The sequence below is a fragment of the Cyphellophora europaea genome (genome assembly GCF_000365145.1).
Source record: "Cyphellophora europaea CBS 101466 unplaced genomic scaffold supercont1.8, whole genome shotgun sequence".
In the NCBI taxonomy this organism is placed as follows: domain Eukaryota; kingdom Fungi; phylum Ascomycota; class Eurotiomycetes; order Chaetothyriales; family Cyphellophoraceae; genus Cyphellophora; species Cyphellophora europaea.
Window position 1 is genome coordinate 745238 of NW_008481814.1, and position 20802 is coordinate 766039.

The 20802-nt window shown below is 53.5% G+C and overlaps 10 protein-coding genes across 10 annotated transcripts; 7 read left to right on the top strand and 3 right to left on the bottom strand.

Annotated features, from left to right (window-relative positions):
* Nucleotides 1-93: 93 nt before the first annotated feature.
* HMPREF1541_08074 (uncharacterized protein) lies at nucleotides 94-525 on the bottom strand (the record flags this gene model as incomplete). The annotated part of the gene is made up of 1 exon (XM_008722394.1): nucleotides 94-525. The coding sequence occupies one exon, from the start codon at nucleotides 523-525 to the stop codon at nucleotides 94-96; it is 432 nt and encodes a 143-aa protein (XP_008720616.1).
* Nucleotides 526-1297: 772 nt separating this feature from the next.
* On the bottom strand, nucleotides 1298-2930 carry HMPREF1541_08075 (uncharacterized protein; the record flags this gene model as incomplete). Its single annotated transcript, XM_008722395.1, has 4 exons — nucleotides 1298-1396; nucleotides 1450-1663; nucleotides 1715-2577; nucleotides 2622-2930. 4 exons carry the CDS (start codon nucleotides 2928-2930, stop codon nucleotides 1298-1300), a joined length of 1485 nt encoding a protein of 494 aa, XP_008720617.1.
* A 741-nt stretch (nucleotides 2931-3671) lies between these two features.
* On the top strand, nucleotides 3672-5665 carry HMPREF1541_08076 (uncharacterized protein; the record flags this gene model as incomplete). The annotated part of the gene is made up of 2 exons (XM_008722396.1): nucleotides 3672-3842; nucleotides 3890-5665. The coding sequence occupies 2 exons, from the start codon at nucleotides 3672-3674 to the stop codon at nucleotides 5663-5665; spliced, it is 1947 nt and encodes a 648-aa protein (XP_008720618.1).
* Nucleotides 5666-6761: 1096 nt separating this feature from the next.
* Nucleotides 6762-7737, top strand: HMPREF1541_08077 (uncharacterized protein; the record flags this gene model as incomplete). Its single annotated transcript, XM_008722397.1, has 3 exons — nucleotides 6762-7066; nucleotides 7099-7280; nucleotides 7328-7737. The coding sequence occupies 3 exons, from the start codon at nucleotides 6762-6764 to the stop codon at nucleotides 7735-7737; spliced, it is 897 nt and encodes a 298-aa protein (XP_008720619.1).
* Nucleotides 7738-8358: 621 nt separating this feature from the next.
* On the top strand, nucleotides 8359-9885 carry HMPREF1541_08078 (uncharacterized protein; the record flags this gene model as incomplete). Its single annotated transcript, XM_008722398.1, has 2 exons — nucleotides 8359-8655; nucleotides 8704-9885. 2 exons carry the CDS (start codon nucleotides 8359-8361, stop codon nucleotides 9883-9885), a joined length of 1479 nt encoding a protein of 492 aa, XP_008720620.1.
* A 355-nt stretch (nucleotides 9886-10240) lies between these two features.
* Nucleotides 10241-10879, bottom strand: HMPREF1541_08079 (uncharacterized protein; the record flags this gene model as incomplete). Its single annotated transcript, XM_008722399.1, has 1 exon — nucleotides 10241-10879. The coding sequence occupies one exon, from the start codon at nucleotides 10877-10879 to the stop codon at nucleotides 10241-10243; it is 639 nt and encodes a 212-aa protein (XP_008720621.1).
* A 909-nt stretch (nucleotides 10880-11788) lies between these two features.
* Nucleotides 11789-13108, top strand: HMPREF1541_08080 (uncharacterized protein; the record flags this gene model as incomplete). The annotated part of the gene is made up of 1 exon (XM_008722400.1): nucleotides 11789-13108. One exon carries the CDS (start codon nucleotides 11789-11791, stop codon nucleotides 13106-13108), a length of 1320 nt encoding a protein of 439 aa, XP_008720622.1.
* Nucleotides 13109-13652: 544 nt separating this feature from the next.
* HMPREF1541_08081 (uncharacterized protein) lies at nucleotides 13653-14720 on the top strand (the record flags this gene model as incomplete). The annotated part of the gene is made up of 1 exon (XM_008722401.1): nucleotides 13653-14720. One exon carries the CDS (start codon nucleotides 13653-13655, stop codon nucleotides 14718-14720), a length of 1068 nt encoding a protein of 355 aa, XP_008720623.1.
* A 1706-nt stretch (nucleotides 14721-16426) lies between these two features.
* HMPREF1541_08082 (uncharacterized protein) lies at nucleotides 16427-17449 on the top strand (the record flags this gene model as incomplete). Its single annotated transcript, XM_008722402.1, has 1 exon — nucleotides 16427-17449. One exon carries the CDS (start codon nucleotides 16427-16429, stop codon nucleotides 17447-17449), a length of 1023 nt encoding a protein of 340 aa, XP_008720624.1.
* Nucleotides 17450-18541: 1092 nt separating this feature from the next.
* On the top strand, nucleotides 18542-20688 carry HMPREF1541_08083 (uncharacterized protein; the record flags this gene model as incomplete). The annotated part of the gene is made up of 3 exons (XM_008722403.1): nucleotides 18542-19011; nucleotides 19064-19833; nucleotides 19880-20688. 3 exons carry the CDS (start codon nucleotides 18542-18544, stop codon nucleotides 20686-20688), a joined length of 2049 nt encoding a protein of 682 aa, XP_008720625.1.
* Between the last annotated feature and the right edge of the window lie 114 nt (nucleotides 20689-20802).

The following is a 20802-nucleotide window of genomic DNA, read 5'->3' on the forward strand; positions in this document are numbered from 1 at the left end:
CCTCGCTCCTTCCTTCTAGCGGATTATTTCCAGGCACATGACAATTGAGAACGAAAACCACCATGCGTCTATACTCCAAAGACAAGATCTTGCTCACAGGAAGTAAGCCAGGCCAGCAAATAGCAGTGCACCAGCACCACCTGCGACCTTGTTGGCGGCGCCGTGGTAGGGTTCGGCAGACTGAGACCCACTTGCGGCGGCCGAGGTGGCAGAGCTGTGGCCGCTGGGGCTTACGCTGGCGGTGGTGAGCACAGCAGCAGACGCACTAGTAGGCTTGCCGGTCATCATGCTGGTATAGTTGGATGCAGTCTCGTAGCTGACGGCGGTCTTGACGGTCCAGGTGCTGTCACCGCTGGACCATGGGCTGTCGTAGGAGGTGATCGAGATATGGGGCCCCTCTGGCTTGTCCGTGGGGATGGGCTCGGGAGCTGCGGTGCCTGCTGGCATGGAGGCGCCGGATTCAGGTGCGCCGGGAAGGGCGTGCGCGAGGGCGAGTAGGGGAAGAGCGATGAGGACCGACTTCATTCTGCTGGTGATGTAGATCTATTAATGTATAATGAAGCTTACGCGAGAAAGTCTGTCGAATGGTAGATTAAGGAGCGACTGTGGTGAGCGAGAGACAACCAGATATCAGCTGTCGTCGGGTAGGGCAAAGGAAGACCGGAAGAACACTACTGCTGGGGTACCTATATCAATTGTTATCTCCCGACATGCCGGCATGGCCCCGACCGCTGCCCGTCGATCTGAAGAGATTGCAGGTGCTCCTACAACCAAGCCCCAAAATAGTTGGAAGCTTTGAGCGTGGCGTGCAGTGACAGTCAGGAGTTGAGATTGGTTGTGGATCAGGCAGTGAAAGAGTGCCCAATTGGAGTTGACAAGGGGTTTGCTTTAGCCTTTTAGAGTTAATATTGGCATCCGAGGAGATGAAAACAAGCTCAACGCAAGAGTGCTTGGTTCTCGAGACTGTTCTGGTTTCATGCTTCGTCGACTGAGCCTGCGGAGGCTCACCAGAACTCTCGAGACGTGGTCCGATGTTGGGACAGCGCATGCAACCACAGAAGATTGCCAGGGCAGCGATCAGGGCCAGATGCATGTGTGGTTCATTCCGTTGTACTAAAAAATGCTGTCGCTCGTCCTATTCCTGTCACTGCCACGCAATCCGGTTGTACGCGTTCGAGCCTCGATTCTCAAGCCCTCGGCCACAATACCATAGCGCCGCGTACCCTCCTTACATAAGCCACATCGAAGATAAGGCTACCATATTCGACAGCAGCATGTTAAGGCAAACTTGACTGCTTCATCTCCTGCGTGGTGTGGCCATGACTGGCAGGTCCTTGACGAAGATCATGGTCGCCACTGTCGTCTGTAATTCGGCGTTCGGGTCGGCAAGCTCGATCTGCGCACGAGGGTTTTAGCAAGATCCACTAACATTCAAGGCGCGACACTTACATCGAACTCGTTCAAAATGGCCGGCAGCAGCTTCAGCATCTCTGTCCACGCCATATGAAGGCCAAGGCAGTTGCGCTTGCCCTGCGAAAATGCGAAATTTGACCTCTCCATCGCCGCATGTTGTTGAGGTGTACCACTGAGCCAACGATCAGGGACGTACTGGTCAGCGTTCTCGCCATAGAGCGTAGTGTCTCTGCCGAGTACAGCAGTGTTGCTCGCTAGGTCGGTCAGCATATCCCCATCTCAGCCAAGGACCGGGCCAAACATACCAACTATAGTGCCGCCTGGGATCCAGGTTCCAGCAATCGTCGCACCCTCTGGTGGTACCACCCTCTCGAACGGATCGTTGAGCAAGTTGTGCAACCTTGTAGATTCCTTTATGCATGCTTCGATAAAGGGAACCTTTCTGACTTCCGCCTCCATAGGTGGTGATGAAAAGCCTGCATTTCGAATTTCCTCTTTCAGCCTGCGGTAGACATCGGGATGCTTCAACAGATCCCAAAAAGTATTGGCGAGAGTGTGAGCCGTGGTTTCAGAGCCGGCATGAATGGTGGACATTGTCATGCCCATGATGATTGTTGTCGAAAATGTCTGCGGATCTTTTTCCCTTGCCTGGAAGTAGCGATCTAGGAGATCCTGATGTATTCCGACGCCGCCTTTCTCAAGACGTTCTTCAAAACGCTTCTTGGCCAGCTCGCCGAGCTTTGAAGGATTGGACGAGGAGGGCGTGAAGCGATTCTTGAATAGCAAACCTTCGATCTTAGGAATAGCGAACCACTTGTGCCAGTAGACGAATCTATCGCGGCCCGCTTGAAGCACATTGTCCATGTCGGACTGGTTGGACATGAGATTGAGTGTATCGGAAAAAGCCAGTCGGCAGATCGTATCAAAGGTAAAGAAGCTAAGGATGGGCATTAGGTCGAGGTATGGCCCCTTGACGTGGAGTACATCGAGGAAGGCTTCGATCGTCAGATCGACGTGGTGCTCATAGTCGTGCATCGACTTGGCACTGAAAGCCGTTGTAACCTGTCTCTTGATTGCGGATAAGAGCTTCTCGTCCCTGATTGTAGCTATGGATCGAGTGAGCTTCCCATTCACCTTCAGTACCGGCACATCATAGCTTGGAGCCTGAGAAATCAGTCGACGTAAGCCACGTAGGGAAGGGCACTTACCTTCTCGAAGACTTTGGTGGTTCCATAGATGACAGGCACTTGAGCAGGATCGCTAAACAGAACCCTCTGAGGACCGTACCGCACAACAGGGCCATACTGCTTGTGAAGGTCGATGTAGAAGTTAACTGGGTTTAGAGATGGGTTCTGATACTTCTGAAATAGCCAGAGATCGGTCCACGCCGCAACTCGAGGGCCCGGAATATGGCTGAGGGCCAAGTATCTTCGGGTGAGAAGTGCACCAGCATAGAGCAAAGAGAAGCCTACTGCCGCCACAAGCGCGAGAGCCAGAGCGTGCTCCTGGTATATCATGATGACTCGCAATTAGACTTAGTGATCTTTCAACGGGAAAATGCTGGATGACATAGCGGAGGGCTGAAACTCAGGGGGGACGTGTCATTCTTGTATCGTGTGAGTACAAAGTCCTCACGACAACATGTTCCTAGTAAGCATCAGCAAGCTCCACAACTCACATCAATGGATGGTAGCGGCGGGCAAGACCTGTGGATACCATCAGCAGAATCTTGAATCCTCAATCCCAGCCCGATGACTTTCAAGAATGATCAGTGCCTCGCTATTCGTTCGCGCACCGACAGAGCCGCGTACTCCAATAGCTAACACTGAAAGTCAGGCGTGCAGCGCGAAAGATATACCGAGGATACCCTGTCAGAAGCAACCGTTGTTCGGGCCTCAAAGCCTGCATTGATACTGTGGTATCACGACGGATTGAGACACCTGGGTGTAATCGCTTGATCAAAACGATGCATCAACTCCGACTGATGATCGGGTTGCCTCTGTCACGTACGGATATTGGACTACAGTGCGACTGGCGCAGCTGGTGCAGCTGGCACACCGGATAAAGTGCTCTTTTGGCAATAAAGTCTCGCCGTATTATTCTGCCGAGGCTCGGATCAATCAGCGATGCGGGCGTGACAGAGGTGGTATGCACTCCAACAACAGTCTTCTTGCCACCATCTGCGACACTGTACCATATCCCAGAACGAGGTTGATATACGCTGATTCCGAGTACGACTGCCTACTGTAAACAACAATATGTCGTTCCTCGGTGGACCAGAGTGCTCGACGGCGGGTAACCCTCTGACGCAGTTTACAAAGCATGTTCAAAATGACAATACCCTGCAAAGAGATCGCCTAGTAGGGCGAGGGCCGGGCGGAATGGAAGACAGCATGCGTTCCAGAGTCGCTCCAAATGGGTCCGATCAAGTCAGCTTTGCAAATCTCCGCCAGCCGACAGAAGCTAACTTGTGCAGATGATGAACGACTTCATGCAGCAGCCTGGCCAAGCGCCACAGCCCTTTGCTATGGATCAGCTACGGCAAGACCTCCCACACGCCCACTCCTTGACCCGAAGAACGCCCTCTCCCGGCTGGTCGAATGAATTCGATCCGGGCCAACAGGCTCGGATGGAAGCCGCTTTTGCCAATTCTCAGATGGGCCCCCAGCGCCACAACAATTTCAGTACTGCCGAGTTTGCGCGATTCCAGCATTCAGGCTCATCCAGTGCACAGCAGAGCTCGACTCCTGTGCAGCAAGCCCCATCATATGCTCCCAGCTACCAGAGCCCAATGAGCATGGGGATGATGGGTGGTGGAATGGGTATGATGGGCATGGGGTATAACAGCATGCCTATGCATCAACAGCCTGATATGACAACCGGCAAGGGTAAGGAGAAGCTCGTCGAGCTAGACGACAAGAACTGGGAAGAGCAGTTTGCAGAGCTCGACCAAGACAACCTCTCTGAACAAGCTAATCAGGCCATGGAACGTGAACTGGAAGAGGTCGACAGGTCAGTGCAATCCGAGACAGATCATTTTGGCGATTTTGAAAATGTTTGGCGAGGAATACAAGCTGAACATGCCTCCAGACAAATGACCGAAGACGTTGATTTCGATACCACTTTCTCCAACGAAGACCTCGCTGCGTGGGAGAACTTTGATTCATCACTAGGCATGGGCAGTCACAGTCCATGGGCGAGAGAACCAATGCTCGGGGAATACATGTTTGAAGCCAACAATCCTTTCCTCGAGCAAGCAAACCCGTCCAGGTCTGCCTTCGACCAAGGAGTGGAGATTCTGCAATCTCACGGCAACCTGTCTTTGGCTTCTTTGGCTTTCGAAGCTGCTGTGCAGCAGGACCCGAACCATGTGGAAGCATGGACTTATCTTGGCTCAGCTCAGGCGCAGAATGAGAAGGAATCACCGGCTATCCGGGCCCTAGAAAAAGCTATTCAGCTGGATCCCAACAATCTAGATGCATTGATGGGGCTGGCTGTGTCATACACGAATGAGGGGTACGAAACGACAGCATACAGAACGCTTGAGCGGTGGTTGAGTGTCAAATATCCTCAAGTTCATGCGCCCGATCAAGTCTCTGAAGCATCCGATGTCGGCTTCACGGAACAAACCATATTACACGAAAAGGTTACGAACCTCTTCATAAAAGCCGCCCAGCTCTCACCATCCGGTACTCAGATGGATCCGGATGTTCAAGTGGGCCTTGGTGTCCTATTCTACGGCGATGACGATTTTGACAAGGCTGTGGATTGCTTCAACGCTGCTCTCGCATCACACGAGACGGGCATCACTAACCGAGAAAGCCAGGTGCATTTACTGTGGAATCGATTGGGCGCAACCCTTGCAAACTCTGGAAAGTCAGAAGACGCAATTGCGGCGTACTGCAAGGCGCTTGAACATAACCCAAATTTTGTACGGGCGCGGTACAACTTGGGAGTTTCCTGCATCAACATAGGATGCTATCCGGAGGCTGCTGGTCATCTGCTGGGAGCTTTGAACCTACACCGAGTGGTGACAGACGAAGGCTTGGATAAGGCGCGAGAGATTTTGAAAGATGGTAACGGCAACGATGTTCCGGACGCAGAACTGGCACGCATGATACAACAAAACGAGAGTACGAATTTATACGACACTTTGCGACGAGCTCTGAGCGGCATGGGACGGCGAGATTTGATGGAACGGGTTGGCAATGGAATGAACCTGGACCAATTTAGAGGCGAGTTTGATTTCTAGGCTCTAGAACAGAACATAGATGGGTTCTATGCACAAAATCCCGACACTATCCGATGAGTGACGACTAAGGTGCGGATCGAAGACCACCACTGAATGTCGTTCAAGTCTTGAAGTGATCGAGAAATCGCTGGAGGATCAAACCTCTCCAGTAAGCCTCTCCTGGTGGCCAATGCATCGAAGCGACGTGTCACTGCCCAGAAAGACTGCTGACAGCCCTTCCTCCGGAGATGTGTCTTACGCAATAAGGAGTGGCTAGCCTGTCGTCAAGTCGCGTGGATCAATCTGACGGCTTCGAGCATACCTGGAGGCAGCAGCAGTATAGTGCCTACTTCCCCAGATCCCCCGCAACACGTTGACCGATACAGACTGCTCAAAATGAATACATCGGTCTTAGATGGCGTCCATGCGATTCAGCACCATTTATAGAGTCTTGGATGTCTAGGCAAGATCCACCTAGGCAGGCTTAGGATGGCACGGAACGGCCAAGCCTGCGGCACGGACAACCACTACGGATATGCGAAACAACAGATCGGCCCTTGCAATGTAGGCTTCCCTCCCAGCAGCAGCGAACGAATGGGCAGTGTCAGCACTAGCTTGTCGACACCAATGAATCTGGCAAGTGGTCTACAGAAGGAGCTGAAATAGAATGGGGGGGCATCGTAGAGAGGACTGAGTACATGCATTATTTTTACATTAGGTCTTGCTACATGGGGCACTTTGCCATGGGATTGTACCACGACTAGTGCACTAGTGTCCCCGGAAGTGTGGGTTTACATCATTACATGACAGAAGAGCGCGTATGCTTAACGTTCCTAGTAGCCATTTCAGGAGCAAGTAAGGCCTTCCACGCTATCCGTCTCGCACCATCTCGGCGGTCTAGTGCACATTTTCGAAGCCTAACGTGATACCCGCCGCACAATCGACAAGTACCAGAGAAAACAAGTTAAGGCAAACCCTGCCAATGCATAACGTGAGGCAAAGCCAGCTCCTTCGCACGGAAAGTGGTGTCCAATCCTTTGCTATAAAGTCCGAGAGTAGCCTCCATCGTTGAGTACTGCTCTCTCGGCCATCTGAGTACGATATTCCTGTCCTCACCATGGCTCCGCTAGTGTGGTTCATCACGGGCTGTTCCAGCGGCATCGGCGAGGCTCTGGCGCGGGCTGTGCTGGCTCAGGGAGACCAAGTCGTCGCCACGGCACGCGCCCCTATTGAACGGCTCGACAGCCTGAAGCAGGCCGGCGCAACGGTCATCGAGCTGGACGTGACGGCGAGCGTGGAAGCTATGAAGGCAGTCACGGACAAGGCTATCGCAGCCTACGGCCATATCGACGTCGTCGTGCCGAATGCTGGACACTCCGAGGCTACGATGCTGGAAGAAGTAACGCAAGTATTGCGGCCGATGTTAACAGTTTGTGGAAGCTAACTCCGGACAGACCAGACATATGGCAGAGACAGTTCGCAGTGACTTTCTTTGGTGTTGTCAACGTTATTCAATGCCTGCTGCCGCATTTTCGAGCGCGAAGATCCGGAGTCATCGCTTACACCAACTCTGTCTTCGGACACGCAATGTCCTTAGGGGCTGGTCCCTATACCGTCTCGAAACATGCCATCGCAGGTATGATCAATGCCGTAAGAGGTAGCGTTTGTGGCTAACCGAACCAGGATATGCCAAAAGTCTAGCGATAGAGGTTGGAGGATTCGGCATCAAGTCAATCCTTTTCGACATTGGCTTCATTAGAAATCGTTTTCTCGAACACATCAATCCGAACCCGGTGGAAATTGAGGAGTACAAACCTATTATGGAGCAGGCTTTCAAGGGCGTTGAGCTGATGAAGGGGAACCAGCCTGGGGATGTGGACAAGTGTGCCGGCGCCATGATCACGGTTGTCAAATCCGCATCGCAGCCACTTGCGATGGTGCCTCTTGGAACCGACGCAACCTTGACGATCCGAAAATATGCATCGGTGCTTACCAACTCATGCGATGAGTGGGAGCAAGCCAGCGAGTCTGTTGACGTAGATGGGCCGAAGCAGGGATTATGGCAGTCAGTAGAACAATACTGGCCTCTATGACTGAATAAGCAACGCAGTGACTTTGAAACCCTGACCTGCTAGCGATGATGTTGCGTGGTCTATCAAGCCTTGATGCCGCACAAGTGTTTGCTTGTGGCGTCAGCTGCAATACAGGAGTCTGGGTAATTCGCCTTGTGCCGAGATTTCAAGCCCGGTACCTATGTTAAGCCAAGTATGAAGGCAGTTCGCAGCTTTCAATTGTCTCACTCCTGGCAGTGTATTGCCCGAAGAAGAGTCAGGGATAGCAGTATACGCAAACAGAACTGTACAGAGGCAAAACTACCGTTGACTGCACAAGCTGTCTTTCTCTGTATAAGGATAGCAAAGGAATGTGAAGGTGAGTGAGAAGTTGAGAGGGGCTGAGCGGGCCAGTCGGGTTAAATCCGGCGCGGCCCTAGGGCGATACCGCCAAGACCGTCGTCATCAGAGCTTCCTGCAACTGCAGCGCCAGCCGCGAGTTGAGCAGGCCACAAGTATTGTCTGCAATCAACTCAACAATAGTTCCCTTCATGCAGTATCTTGTATAGCCCTTTCAGCCGTATCATCTTCAAAGCCTGCTGTTTCCGAATGCGCGTGTAAGGCTACGTCAACCCTGCCCTGCTCGATCCTTGCTCAGCCGAAATGGATGACACCGGCGGCTTCGACTCTGTGCAGTGGGAGAGGGACCGCAACGGGCAATCTATCGAAGAGTCGACTTCGGCATCAGGATTTCCCGCGCAAAGCTCGTTGCCTGACCGATCCATCGGTCATAACCGGAGTGGGAGTACCTCAAGCGAACAGCAAGCGGGCGAGAATGCGGACGCCGTTGATCTCGCAGGCATAGGTCCAGAAGGTGTACTGGAGTGCACCGTCGACACGCCGATAAAAGAGAACGATGGTACGAAAGACGCATACGTCTCGTATCTCATCTCAACACATGTGCGACCTATCAGCCTCAAGCTTGAACTCAGCTAATGCGCTAGGCAGACCGATTTCAAGACCTTTCAGAGAACAGACTTCTCTGTACGCAGGCGCTTCACAGACTTCGTATACCTGCGAAACTCGTTACACCGGGATTTCCCAGCTTGTGCAGTCCCTCCACTCCCCGAAAAGAACAATATGGCGTACGTCAGGGGAGATCGGTTTAGTGCCGACTTCATGCAAAGAAGAGCCTGGTCATTGCATCGCTTCGTCAAGCGATGTACTCAACACCCCGTACTGAGAAGAGCGCCGATATTCCTGCTGTTCCTGGAGACCTCGGATTGGAATGCACAGATGCGACTCCGGCCTGGCCGCGCCAACACCGGCCAAAGCGAAACGTCACCCAATGCTGCCCCAGCTGGGTTCTTAGACAGTGTCGCAGATACCATGCTTAACGCCTTTTCGAAAGTACACAAGCCCGACAAACGCTTCACCGAGGTCACTGAGCGCGCAAACAAGCTAGACGAAGATCTAGGTAACGTCGAAAAGATTGTAGCACGAGTCACAAGGCGGCAAGGCGACCTCGAATCAGACTACGCCGACCTTGCCGTGAACATGCGCAAACTGACGCCCCTGGAGCCGGCCATTGAAGCGCCAGTACAGACGTTCGCAGCTAGCATTGAGGAGACCTCGAGGGGATGGAAGACGCTGAAGGACCATACCGATCAGAACTACCTGACCAGTCTGAAGGACATGGAGTCATACATTGGCTCCGTGAAATCAATGCTGAAAACTCGAGAACAGAAGCAACTCGACTTCGAGGGCTTGACCGACTACCTGCAGAAAGCCACCTCCGAGCGTGATTTACTGGCATCAAACAACCCCTATGCTCATGGTTCCCCGCTCAACCCTGCGAACTTCATCCGAACCAAGGTTGAGGATATTCGAGGCGTCGACCACGAGGCCTCCCGACGGGATCGAGCACGCAAGCTGGAGCTGCGCATTGAGGAGCTCAACCGTGAGGTCGACAGCTCCAAGAGCACAAGTGAGATGTTCGACGAGCAGGTCGTGCGAGAGGTGGCGGATTTTGAACGAATCAAAGGCCTTGAGTTCCGCGATAGCCTCGGTGCGCTGGCTGAGCAGCACATCGACTTCTACCAAGGCGTGATAGAGACTTGGGAGAGGTTCTTACGCGATATGGACGCTGATACCTCGGTGATCAAGGACAAAGGGAGAGCGCCGACTTGAGGACAGGACTGGCGGATGCAGTAATGGAAGCAGATAAGAGATACCCGGAAACCTCACCATGGTTCCGTGTTGGCGATAGTCGCTGTTTACGAGCGATTTATGATACCAGGAAGCGAGTGCGTACCTTAAAAGGCATAGCCTTGACTTGTGTGTGTTTGGCTGCGTTGGCGCATTGTTGGGTGTGTAGGCGTGCACGCTCGAGTGCTGTCACTGGTACTGGCAGCCAGGGTTCACCGCAGAGCAGATAGACAGCCTCAAACATCCCAGCCACTAGCTCAGAGCACTCTTCCTGGGAGCTTCTTACGGAGTTTCAAATCTGCAGCAGTACGACATCACTATCGACACAATAGCGGCATCACTTGCAATCTTCGCACTCCCGCGCCTTTGCACGACCCTCGGCGTTACCCTCGGCGTCCATATTCCCACCCTCTGCCTCAGTCTTGCCGTCCCCTCTCCGTCCATCATCTACTGCGACATTTCCCTCTGTGCCCTTCAAGGCCGCCGTACTCGCATCTGCACCTCCGTCTTCCCCTTTCCCTTTTCGTAAAGCCCGATCGGTGTGGCCCAAACCCCTCCCCGGCTCCACCAAGTCTCTTACCCGACCCTTCAGGTCCTTCGTTTCGGGAAACCCGCCATCGACCTTGCGATCCCATACCACCGTTTGCTGAACCTGGACTTCGCCTGGCGACTTGGCATCCGCGCCCTGCTTGCTGTCCTCACCAACCTCGTCGTTGATGCCGCCAGGGGCTTCTCTGGCTCTGTTGGGATTTGAAGGCAAGTGGTACAGGGTTATGACAAAGGTTCCGCCCGTGGAAGGTAGTAGTGCGACCTCGCCCAGCGAGGTGCCGAAGGTCTGCAACAGTTCTTGTGCGTAGTAGGCGGCACGTAGATTCCACTTACATTGCGTGCAAAATGCAATGGTTATGCGGGGGAGGAGAACATGGCCGGTGGCGGATGCTGCCTGGGCGGATGGGGCTTGGGTCTTGGTGGCCATGGGGATTCCCGTGAGATGATGGATCGACGTTTGTAGTAGATTGATGTGTCCGGGTTGGTATTTGGTGAGTTTCCAGGCCGATAAAATGATGGACTTTGGAGATGGACTCAAGATCCGGAGCGTCTTTTGAAGTGATGAATGACGGTGTCATTCGCCATGTATCGCAGAGGTGCCGGCGGATATGAAGACCTTCAGAACCCGAAAGCGTCTTGCTCAGCGATCGGACCGCGTATCATATGAACTCACCGTTCGAGTCGGTCTTCTCTACACCAATGCTAACTGCCCCGTATCTGAGTTACCACACAGTGGTTGCAAGCAACGGTCACGAGGTCTGAGAAGCGAGTCAGTCGCTTGCGCTGCATAGCTTACCCAGTAGTCGTGATCGGTATAATGTGAGAGGCCCATCGGACACCATCTCAACAGAGGATGGCTATAGACTTTGCACATTAATTGCTGGAGCCCCTCACAAAAACATCTACTAGTTGGGGAAACGCTGGTTGAACGCGGGTGAAGTAAAGGACCGACGCGTCAGACGCGTGCCGGCTTGGCATACGTCTGCCCTCGACGACTGCTTTTCTTCACCTGATCTGACACCTGGATCAATTTATACGCTCAGGCCCCGACTAGGCAGACGGACTTGGTATTCGCGCAGTCTGTTAACGCCAACCCTCAACAGGATCATATGCTCTGCTTGTCGGAGGGAAGAAAAAGAAGCTCATGCAAACTAGTCCGTCGATTCCGTACGACGCGAGAGTTCCTTCCAGGCGCGACGCTAGCAGTTCTCGGACGTACCTAACTAGGGCAAACTACAGAGGGCCGCGCCTTCTCAAAGTCATAAATGGCACAAGCAGCCCTCAAGCATCAGGACCCCGGGGGATCAAGAGGGATGTGCCCGATGCCACAGCGAAGATGAACGATAATGAGGTTTTCGCGATGCCGCGAGACAGCAGCGATGAAGAGAATCACATTAATGCCTCGAAGAACGCCAAGGCTGCTCCCGAGCCAGCCACAGTCTCATCGAAGCCGCCCAGACGCAAGAAGGAGCCCCCAAAGCCCACTCGTACATCCAAAAGACCCAAGTTGCAGGACCAGCCAGATCTACTACACACGAAGCCTGAGGAGGAGAAGAGTGCAAGCAACGAGGCTGGGTTGACTTCACAGTCACTTGAGTGGGACTTGTTCGGCTCACAAGGTGCGTCACAGAAGCGGTCACAGAACAAGTTTAAGAGAAAGTATGAGAGGCCGCCGCCTGCTGGCTTCACAAGCGAGCTCGGTGGGTTTAGAGCACCACATGTGATGCCCGAGAAGACGACCGGTCTTGAGAAACCGGATGCGCCCAAGAAGTCTATACCAGAACTACCCACCGAGCAGACGGTGAACAGTCGCCGCACATTCAAGATATTTGAGATGCCCAGTGTGGTACCGGTCTCTAGCGGAGTCAGTCAGGACACATCGCCGCCCGACGATGCGGGTCTTTCCAGCCCTTCACAACGACCTCCTCGGTCTGACTCTTCTCCGCCCTCAACACCGGTCTCAACGATGAGAGATCGAGGGGCTTCGGACTGCGAAGACGGTTCACCGCAGAAGTCCAATATTTGCCCTGTATGTCAGAAGGAAGTGGTGCGTTCACGCCTGGTGAATCCCGGCATGGACATTCGGGAAGTGCATACCTTCCCGTTCCGAAAGCAGCGAGCGTTCTGTCTTGAACATAGTCGCGCAGACGCTGAGGTATTTTCCACAGAAAATGGTTACCCAGAGATCGATTGGAAGCTTTTGAGGACCCAACGCATCCCCGCGCTCAAGGACTTCTTGAAGGAGATCATCACTCGAAGACGGAAGAGTCACTACTTTGAAGAGCTGGACGCTCAGATTGCCGACAAACGTAATCGAAAGCAGATTCGCGAGTACCTTGCCAAGCAAAGGAATAGCACTGAGCTGGTTCCGACTGGTTACTATGGCGCCAAAGGTGCCCAAATCATCGCCGAGGTCATTACACGAGAACTGTCCAGGTATATCAGTAGCAGAGCTACTAATGAGGCGATTATGGCTGTTGGCGTAGGACCATTCGTCTCCACTGTGCTGGTCCCGGAGCTCACTACCAAGTTGATTATGGAGGACATGAATGTACATGACGAGGCGAAGGCACGGGCTATCATGCAAGAAAGCGCCCATGCCGGCATGTTCCTGCACCCAGAGGACGAGAAAGTCGAGCGAAGAGATGAGGACTGACCATACTTGTAACACCAAATGTATCGTCCATGACAGCAAGCATATCGTATCACCAAGCATGTCGGAATTGTTAGAAACCCAAGCCAGGGTCGATCGCGCTACTAACGGACCTCTTTACACTTCATGCCGTCCGAGTCAAGTGTTTTCCAAATCCGGTATTGCCCAGGGTCTTCTTTCGGAACGTGGGCGATCTTAGTCATTCTGATCCTGCTCAACACACCCTGCTGACAAGCAGACCCCACCATCCCGTTATCCCCATCAGTCGACTGCTGCGGCCCATGGACTGTCATGCGGAAATTAAACAAGCTCTCTAAAGGCCTTTTCCTTAACTATGAGGGCTTTGCGACCACGCAGGAGGCCTCGCAGGTGAATCTGTCAGCGCTGCTGTACTCTTCCAGCCGCTTATTCATCGGCTACCTGCCAATCGTTACCTATAATTCCAGGCATGTCCCTCGAAAGGTACCGTACCGCCTTCTCGACATATTCTATCCCTATCCGTCAGTCGCAGAGTACTCCCGCTTGCCCCCGCAAGCATCCCGACAGAATGGGCGACGAGATGCGGCCGGCAGTGAACGCCTTCGCTGGACGGGTCGGCGGCAACCAGGAATTCATCCTAGATCGCAATGACCCTGACAACCGGTCGCTTCTTGAGCAGAACCCCGATGCCGCGCCCATGATCCCGCTGCGGCAGTTGTTCGACCTCCGTGGCCTGTGGAACGTGTTGCTCTGGAAGCAAGCCTTCGCAGAGGGCATGGGCACCCTGATCCTCGTCTATGCTACCGGCTACATGGCCACCTCGCCCAACATTCACACTCCTCCGCCGTCTCCTACATCCGGGCCCTTCAGCACCACCTCCTTCCTCGGCGCACTGATCGGCGGCATCACCAGCACCATCTTCCTCACCATCGCAATCCTGACGTTCGGCCCCATCACCGGAGGTCACCTCAACCCGTTCATCACCATCGCCACCTTCGTCATCCGGCTGACCTCGCTCCCTCGCGCGATTCTGTACATCGGCTTCCAGCTCGTCGGCGCCTCCCTCGCTGGCCTCCTGATACGCGCGTCCTGGGGCTCCCGCGACTTCAAGGTCGGCGGTTGCTTCTTGTTCGAGGCGCAGGGCGCCACCGTCGGCTCCGCCTTCGTGACCGAATTCGTCGGCTCTTTGTCCCTCATCATCCTCGTGTTCGGCGTCGCTCTCGATCCGCGCAACAAAGCTGTGCTGGGACCCGTGCTGGGCCCTTTTCTGGTCGGCAGTACCCTCGGCGTATTGAGCTTTGGTCTGAGCTTCGGGAAAGAGGGGTATGGAGGGCCAAGCATGAATCCTGCTAGGTGCTTTGGGGCGTATGTGGGCAGTCGCTTTCCGGGTTGGCACTGGGTGCATTGGGTGGGGCCTATCGCAGCTGCTGTGGCGCATGCGATCATGTATGCGGCGGTACCGCCTTGGGAGTTGCGGGGCCAAATAGAAGAGGTGGAGACGAGAGAGGGGAAGGTTGGCATGACGCCGACGGTAGGGAGCAGCACGCTGGGAGATGGGCATACGCACGCAGTTGTGCCAAGGCCGAAAGGTATTCAGGACGGAGGAAGCGACGCCGGCAGGGGCGAGGAGGTCTGACGGCGCTTGCTGTGGTGCTTTTGTCTGCAGGGACATGGTTAAAGAAAAGCATCGCCTTGGAGTTTACTGGGTGTTCAGTGGGAAGTGGTTGAAGACATCTCCAGGGGCGTGAGGGAGGTCGCAGCACACGAGCTCAGGCTTTAACATTTGCATTTTCTCAAAATCATCTTGTAGATCGAGAATCGTAGCGTACGGGAAGTAGTAGGCAGCACCAGTGGCAGGACTCTGCTTGGGAGGGATACCGGTTTTGGGAGCTGCTGGCGCGGTCAAACACTATAGTCTTGCGGTTTCGTGCGACTCATATTGCAAAAGCCATCTCTCTAGGAGGTCTATCCAGAAGGGTACAGAGGTCTAGTGGCGCAGATCATACTGACTTGGTGCATAAAAGGGTGATATGGCATGTTTGCTAAGCCGTACTCTTGACAAAGGATGAATGACCATTGCTCAAAGGGAGTCTGCGGCGAAATATCGCATGGATTAAAGACAGGTAGAACGGCAGATGAGGCCATATCATCTCCCACCAGGGAGAAGTAAAGAGGCGAGTTCAGGCGATGCTGATGCCGCTCATTTGCAAAATCGGACTCTCGAAGAAAGGAGGAGGAGCTGCATCGCAACAAGAGAACGGTCGATTTGGCGTTGGTCACCGCTTCTCTGCCACTAAGGCAGTAGGCAGGTTATGCTGCAGCAGTGGAGCGACTGCAAGGCATACAGGAAGTGGTTATATAGCGCGATAGCCAAAAACACTACTGCTTAGGCACCGAGCTCGCGTAAAGCGAGATTACCGTTCGCTCCTTCAACACAAGTAGCGCAGCGTCGGTTACAGTTGCGTGGGTGACCACCGCGCCTCAACTACTCGGGAGCATATGCCTACTATCATAGAAAGATCCAGAAGCGCAGTTTGCCGGCACCGCAGCGAGTTCATCTCCTACACCGTCGAGCAACAACCTTGAGGACAGCGTAGTCCGAAAGAACCCTGGTCAGGTTTCACGCCCTAGGAACCTCTCTTCGGAGGGCTTCCTAGGAAAAGTTTTTGCTTTTTGTTCTGCTGTTGAATACTAGAGATTGTGGTGGGTAGGTGTGCGGTAAGGCAAATGGAAAAAGTCTTGGCAGTTTTGTATTCTGACTTGCTCCTGAGGCAGCCAGATATATTGATCTCACTTGAGCAATCGAAGATAGTAGTGGTTGCGATCAGTCTAGCAGCCCGTTTGCTGATACATCTTTGAACGTTGATGTTGAGCAGTTGCGTCCCTGGTTCAATTTGGCCTTGGTCTGGGGACCTTGCTACTGTTTGCGCACGAGAGTCAGGCAAACCTCTGATCAGCAAGAGGCTCTTGGCACTTTCGATATCTTACTGACCAGGAATACTAGCATAAAGATGGAGACTGACCGCCGTTTGCCGTCCCAAGGAAGATGAAAAAGGATGAGGTTGATATTAGAAGCAAACTTCAGGCCTTGGCTTCGCGGGTCCCACCCGGGATCAGGCCGATACTACTCCGCTACGGCCCCACTTGATGAACGGCGTACTACTTAGGTGCAATCGGCGTTTCTCCAACGAGTAGCAGTCATACAAGAACCGGCGGAGATCCAGCCCTGAATTGGTCAGCGTTATTTGCGCGGGGAAGCTTGCCACAACTACTGGACTACCGCTCGAAGTTGGTTCCCGCGTACAAGCCTTCCATCAGACAGTAGTGTATTGTGCAATGATCATGCTAGTCACTATCTTCCTGCTAGCTGCAGCCGTCGCTGCATCCTCTTGCCCTACTGGGACCCCAGCTCTGGACACTTACAGCGGAGGTTTCAACTATACTTACAGCTATCCAATACACTTCCATACACTGCACACTCAACATCAGACCCTTTGTCAGGCTTACATGGACGTGGCGCCCTCCAAGGACGTTGGCAGTGACGTCAAAACTATCCTCTTACTTCACGGCAAAAATTTCTGCTCTGAGACCTGGTCTGCCACTGCTTCGGTTCTCGCCAGCAACGGCTACCGCGTCATAGTTCCAGAGCAGATCGGCTTCTGCAAATCATCCAAGCCTTCGGCGTACCAATACACCTTTCAGCAACTTGCGCTGAATACTAAATCTATTCTCGATGCTCTCAATACCTCGTCGCTGACAGTCATGGGTCACAGCATGGGCGGAATGCTCGCGGCTCGTTTTGCACTGACCTACCCCTCATATGTGGAGCGGCTCGTTATGGTAGACCCCCTCGGACTGGAGGATTGGAAGGCCAAAGGCGTCCCTTACTTGTCAGTTGATGAGATTTATAAAACCGAGGCAGCCTCCAACTATACCTCCATTTCAAGCTACGAGAACGCGACGTACTACAACGGGCATTGGCGTCCCGAATATGACACATGGGTAGACATGCTGCTTCGGGTGTACGACGGTGCTGAGGGCGATAATTTCGCGTTCGATCAGGCGCTTGTCACTGATATGGTGATCACGCAGCCTATCATCTACGAATTCCCTCAGCTGGGCAAAGTTCCACATTCACTGCTCATGGTGGGCGATAAGGACACCACTGCCATTGGGAAGCAGTGGTCGCCGCCTGAAGTGCAGAAGATCCTGGGTCACTACGATGTGTTGGGCCCAGAAGCGGTCACGGCGATCGGGGGAAATTGCACGTACATCCATTACCCAGATCTGGGTCATGCTCCGCACATAAGCGATCCGGAACAGTTCTACGAAGATTTGCTAGGCTGGCTGCAAGCAGCAGCCTGATACGGAGGATTGCGATGACATGAAGGGGAATGGCAGGCGTGGACGGTGGCAGTGAGTGCGCAGCAGCTACACGGGCCCATCTACTGGCTTTTACCCGTTGTTGGTGAACATTACACCCCTCCAGTGGGTGTCTATATCCGCTCGAAGGCACCAGTGAATGAACAGTAAGATGTTGACGCGTTCCACTCGTGCATGAACCGGCGGAGCAGCCCGCCCGAAATGGGAAGGGTTCTCAGTGGTGCTGGGAGGCTGACACCAACGATCTGGTCTTGAAAGGGACTCTTCCGTCTCGCGGCAGTTGTCAATGTCGGACAAACCGAGACAGCATGGGCACAAGGTTCGCCAGGCGCGCCTGTCTGGTTAATGTGCGCGTCCCAATACGGATAGAAGACATGTAAGATTCCACAACTATATACAGCACGCGACAAATCGTATAGCCGGCTATGCGACTCTCGGGTAAAGTGAACCCTGCCAGCACTGGCGCACCTCGTTCCTTTGAATCAACTGCAATGATGAGGCTCGAGCGGAGTTGGGGGCCGAATGTGGTAGTCGTACGCACGCTCCCACAACTCCCCCTTGCATCTAATTATCCTTAGGGGGACTATCACTCGCGTCAACCTCTTGGCCACCATAGTTCCTGGCTCAGCCTTACTTGCTTGCGCCTCAGAGCTGTGGGTGATGGAATCTTTTAAAATTAGGGCTGGCTTCAACGGCCTATCAGGCTGGAGAATTTCAGTCCCCTTTCCACGAGGTGTGCATCCCCCAGGGGCCAGCCTTACGCCATTAACACGCGTTGACAGCTTTTTATAGCGATGTTACCCAGGGGCGCGGGTCAATAGTCGAGATGAAACATTAGTCTTGCAATGGGACTTGGCTAACGAGACCGGCTACATGGTTCTCGAAAGCGAACTAGACAAGGCATCCGAAAGTTCAGGACAGCTAGTACGAGGCGTCTTACGGTGGCGTCTTGGCCTGTCTCATATTTGCTGTCGGGCTGACAGGATGAAGTCGTTACTTGAGAAGTATTTAAGACTTGCCAGAGCATCACGATCCCCTTCACACGAGCAGCGGCTTTCTGGAATCCTCCACACAATGGATACCATTACCTTGACAGTTCCTCCCAACTCAACAATTTTTCCGAATGAAGATCCTCGTCTCATCTGTCGCGAAAGTCGCTGGACAGACATTGCAGAGTTCTACCTAGCGAACTACTTGGCCCATGTGGCGACGGTCAGAACCGTGCCTGGAGAGCTCGACCCCTCCATCGCCTGGACTCTGCTTTGCTGCCTCTTGTTTCCAATCAATGGGGTCTTCAGGGGACTCAAAGCGATGTGGAGCTTCTCGTCCATCTATATCTACTGGAAGCATCGACCTTTGGATGCAGCTGTGAGGAGCGGTGCATTGTGCATGGTTGTACGCGACGTAGACTGGAAGCCTGCCGCAGCTGCAACTGGTGGGACTCGGGTGTCGCGCGTGCTGATGGGTCCACAAAATGACCCGAAGACGGAAAACTCGGGAGCGACGGACTCTAGCAATGCCAGTAGAGATTCTGGCTCTGAGCCGTGAGTATCTCGAGACAAATAACAGCAAGGGAGGGTACTGACCTCAACGCAGTCATGATTCTACGCCCAGGCCATCGGCTCGTAAATTCGACCTCACATTCTACTGTCCCCAAGAGGCTTCTGGAATACAAGGAGTCATGCTGGAGCTCACCCGCAAGATTCACGGCAGTTATTCCTTACCTGAAGGGTATACTTTTGCAACGGTGCCAGTCGATGCTGAAGTCGATTATCATTACATTCATACCCGAGAGACTCTCGACACGAGCGATTCAGAGCAAACTGTAAGTTGCTGCAAGGGCGAAAAGGTGGAGCATGCGGAAGACATAACCCACTCAAGCAGCCTCCCTAAGGCGATTGCTAGCATCATTCAACTCTGCATCGCAGTCACCTCCTTATACCGGACAGAAGGCAGCCAGATCGTCAGGTACGGCTATGCAGCTTTTGGATTGACTGTTGCACCTTACGCAGTTATGTCGTTTATCAATCTCTTAAGCACTATCATGGCGGTCGAATATCCAAAACTCTACATGGTCCACAGCGCAATCATGGAAGAAGCAATTCAACGTGGTGGTAGCTTTGGGGCGGTAGTAGGATCAATCACCACCGACCAGACACAAATCACCGAATCGACACTGGATGCTGTCGTCGAGCTCGAAATAAATGAGACTGAACAAGACAAGCCTGTGAGGCGCGTCCTTTTGCGGGACACTACGCCGTCGCATACGGCTTGTGGGGACCACAAGGCACAACGGGTGGGCAAGCCAACAAGTCGACTTGACATGGGCACCGATGATGGACGAGAACAGAGTGGGAAGACAGGAGGTATGATTGTTCAGTCTATCAGTCGAGGGCGCTGACTATAAGCCAGAGCAAGGCCGTTACCTGCCAAAATCTGGAATTCTGGCGATCCCGATCTGCTTGCCTATCAAAAGGGTGAAGAATCCGGTTAACGCTATAGTTCTAGGGATTTTGACGAGTTTCATCAACTTTCGATCCGCTCTGATTGTCGACAACCCCGAGCACTGGTGTCTATACAATACAGCCACGAAGAAGAGAAAACGTTGGACTGAACTCAAAACCGCAGTCACAAACATGGTTACGAGTGCCCTCTTCGCGGACATTGTATGGCACGTCGCGACCATATCCATTCCGGCCGGAGCTAGCTTGGGCATCGTTGGCGGGCTCTCCCGCTGGAGCAAGGGTACCGACAGCACTCTGGCACAACGGACCTGGACCATGATGTGGCTCCTTCTCGGCTTCACGTTAAACCTTCCGCAAATTTGGGCACAATACAAAAGCGAGCAACAGGCCTGCTTCGCAACGCCTCACAATTTGAGCTTCACCCACCTGGCCGAGAAGGCCCACATGACGGGGCCTGAAAGAATCATCAAGATGTTAAAGCGTCTCGAGGACCATGGCCACAAGATCTCGCGAAACAACGCCATTGGTAGGTGGATTGCGGCACAAATAGTAAACCCGGATCCTGTCAAGCCCAACGCGGACGAGGAAAGCCTGAGACCGAGGGGTTCGAAACAGAAATTGGAGCGATTGCCGAACTTCGTGGGCCGGGTGCTAGAGGTCGGGACGCTGCTTCTGTGGGCTGCACCCGCTATCGGGGGGTTTGTGGTCGTGGGACAAATGTTCAATGCCTATGGGACGTGCTTCAGAGTCTTTTGAGGAGTCACGAGGGCCAGGGAACAGATGCAAGTGCCACAGGGGTTGCGGTCCTCAAGTTTTAATACGAGATCAGCTAGACCCAGCAGACGGCGGATGCCTTCGGCAGTTGGTTCG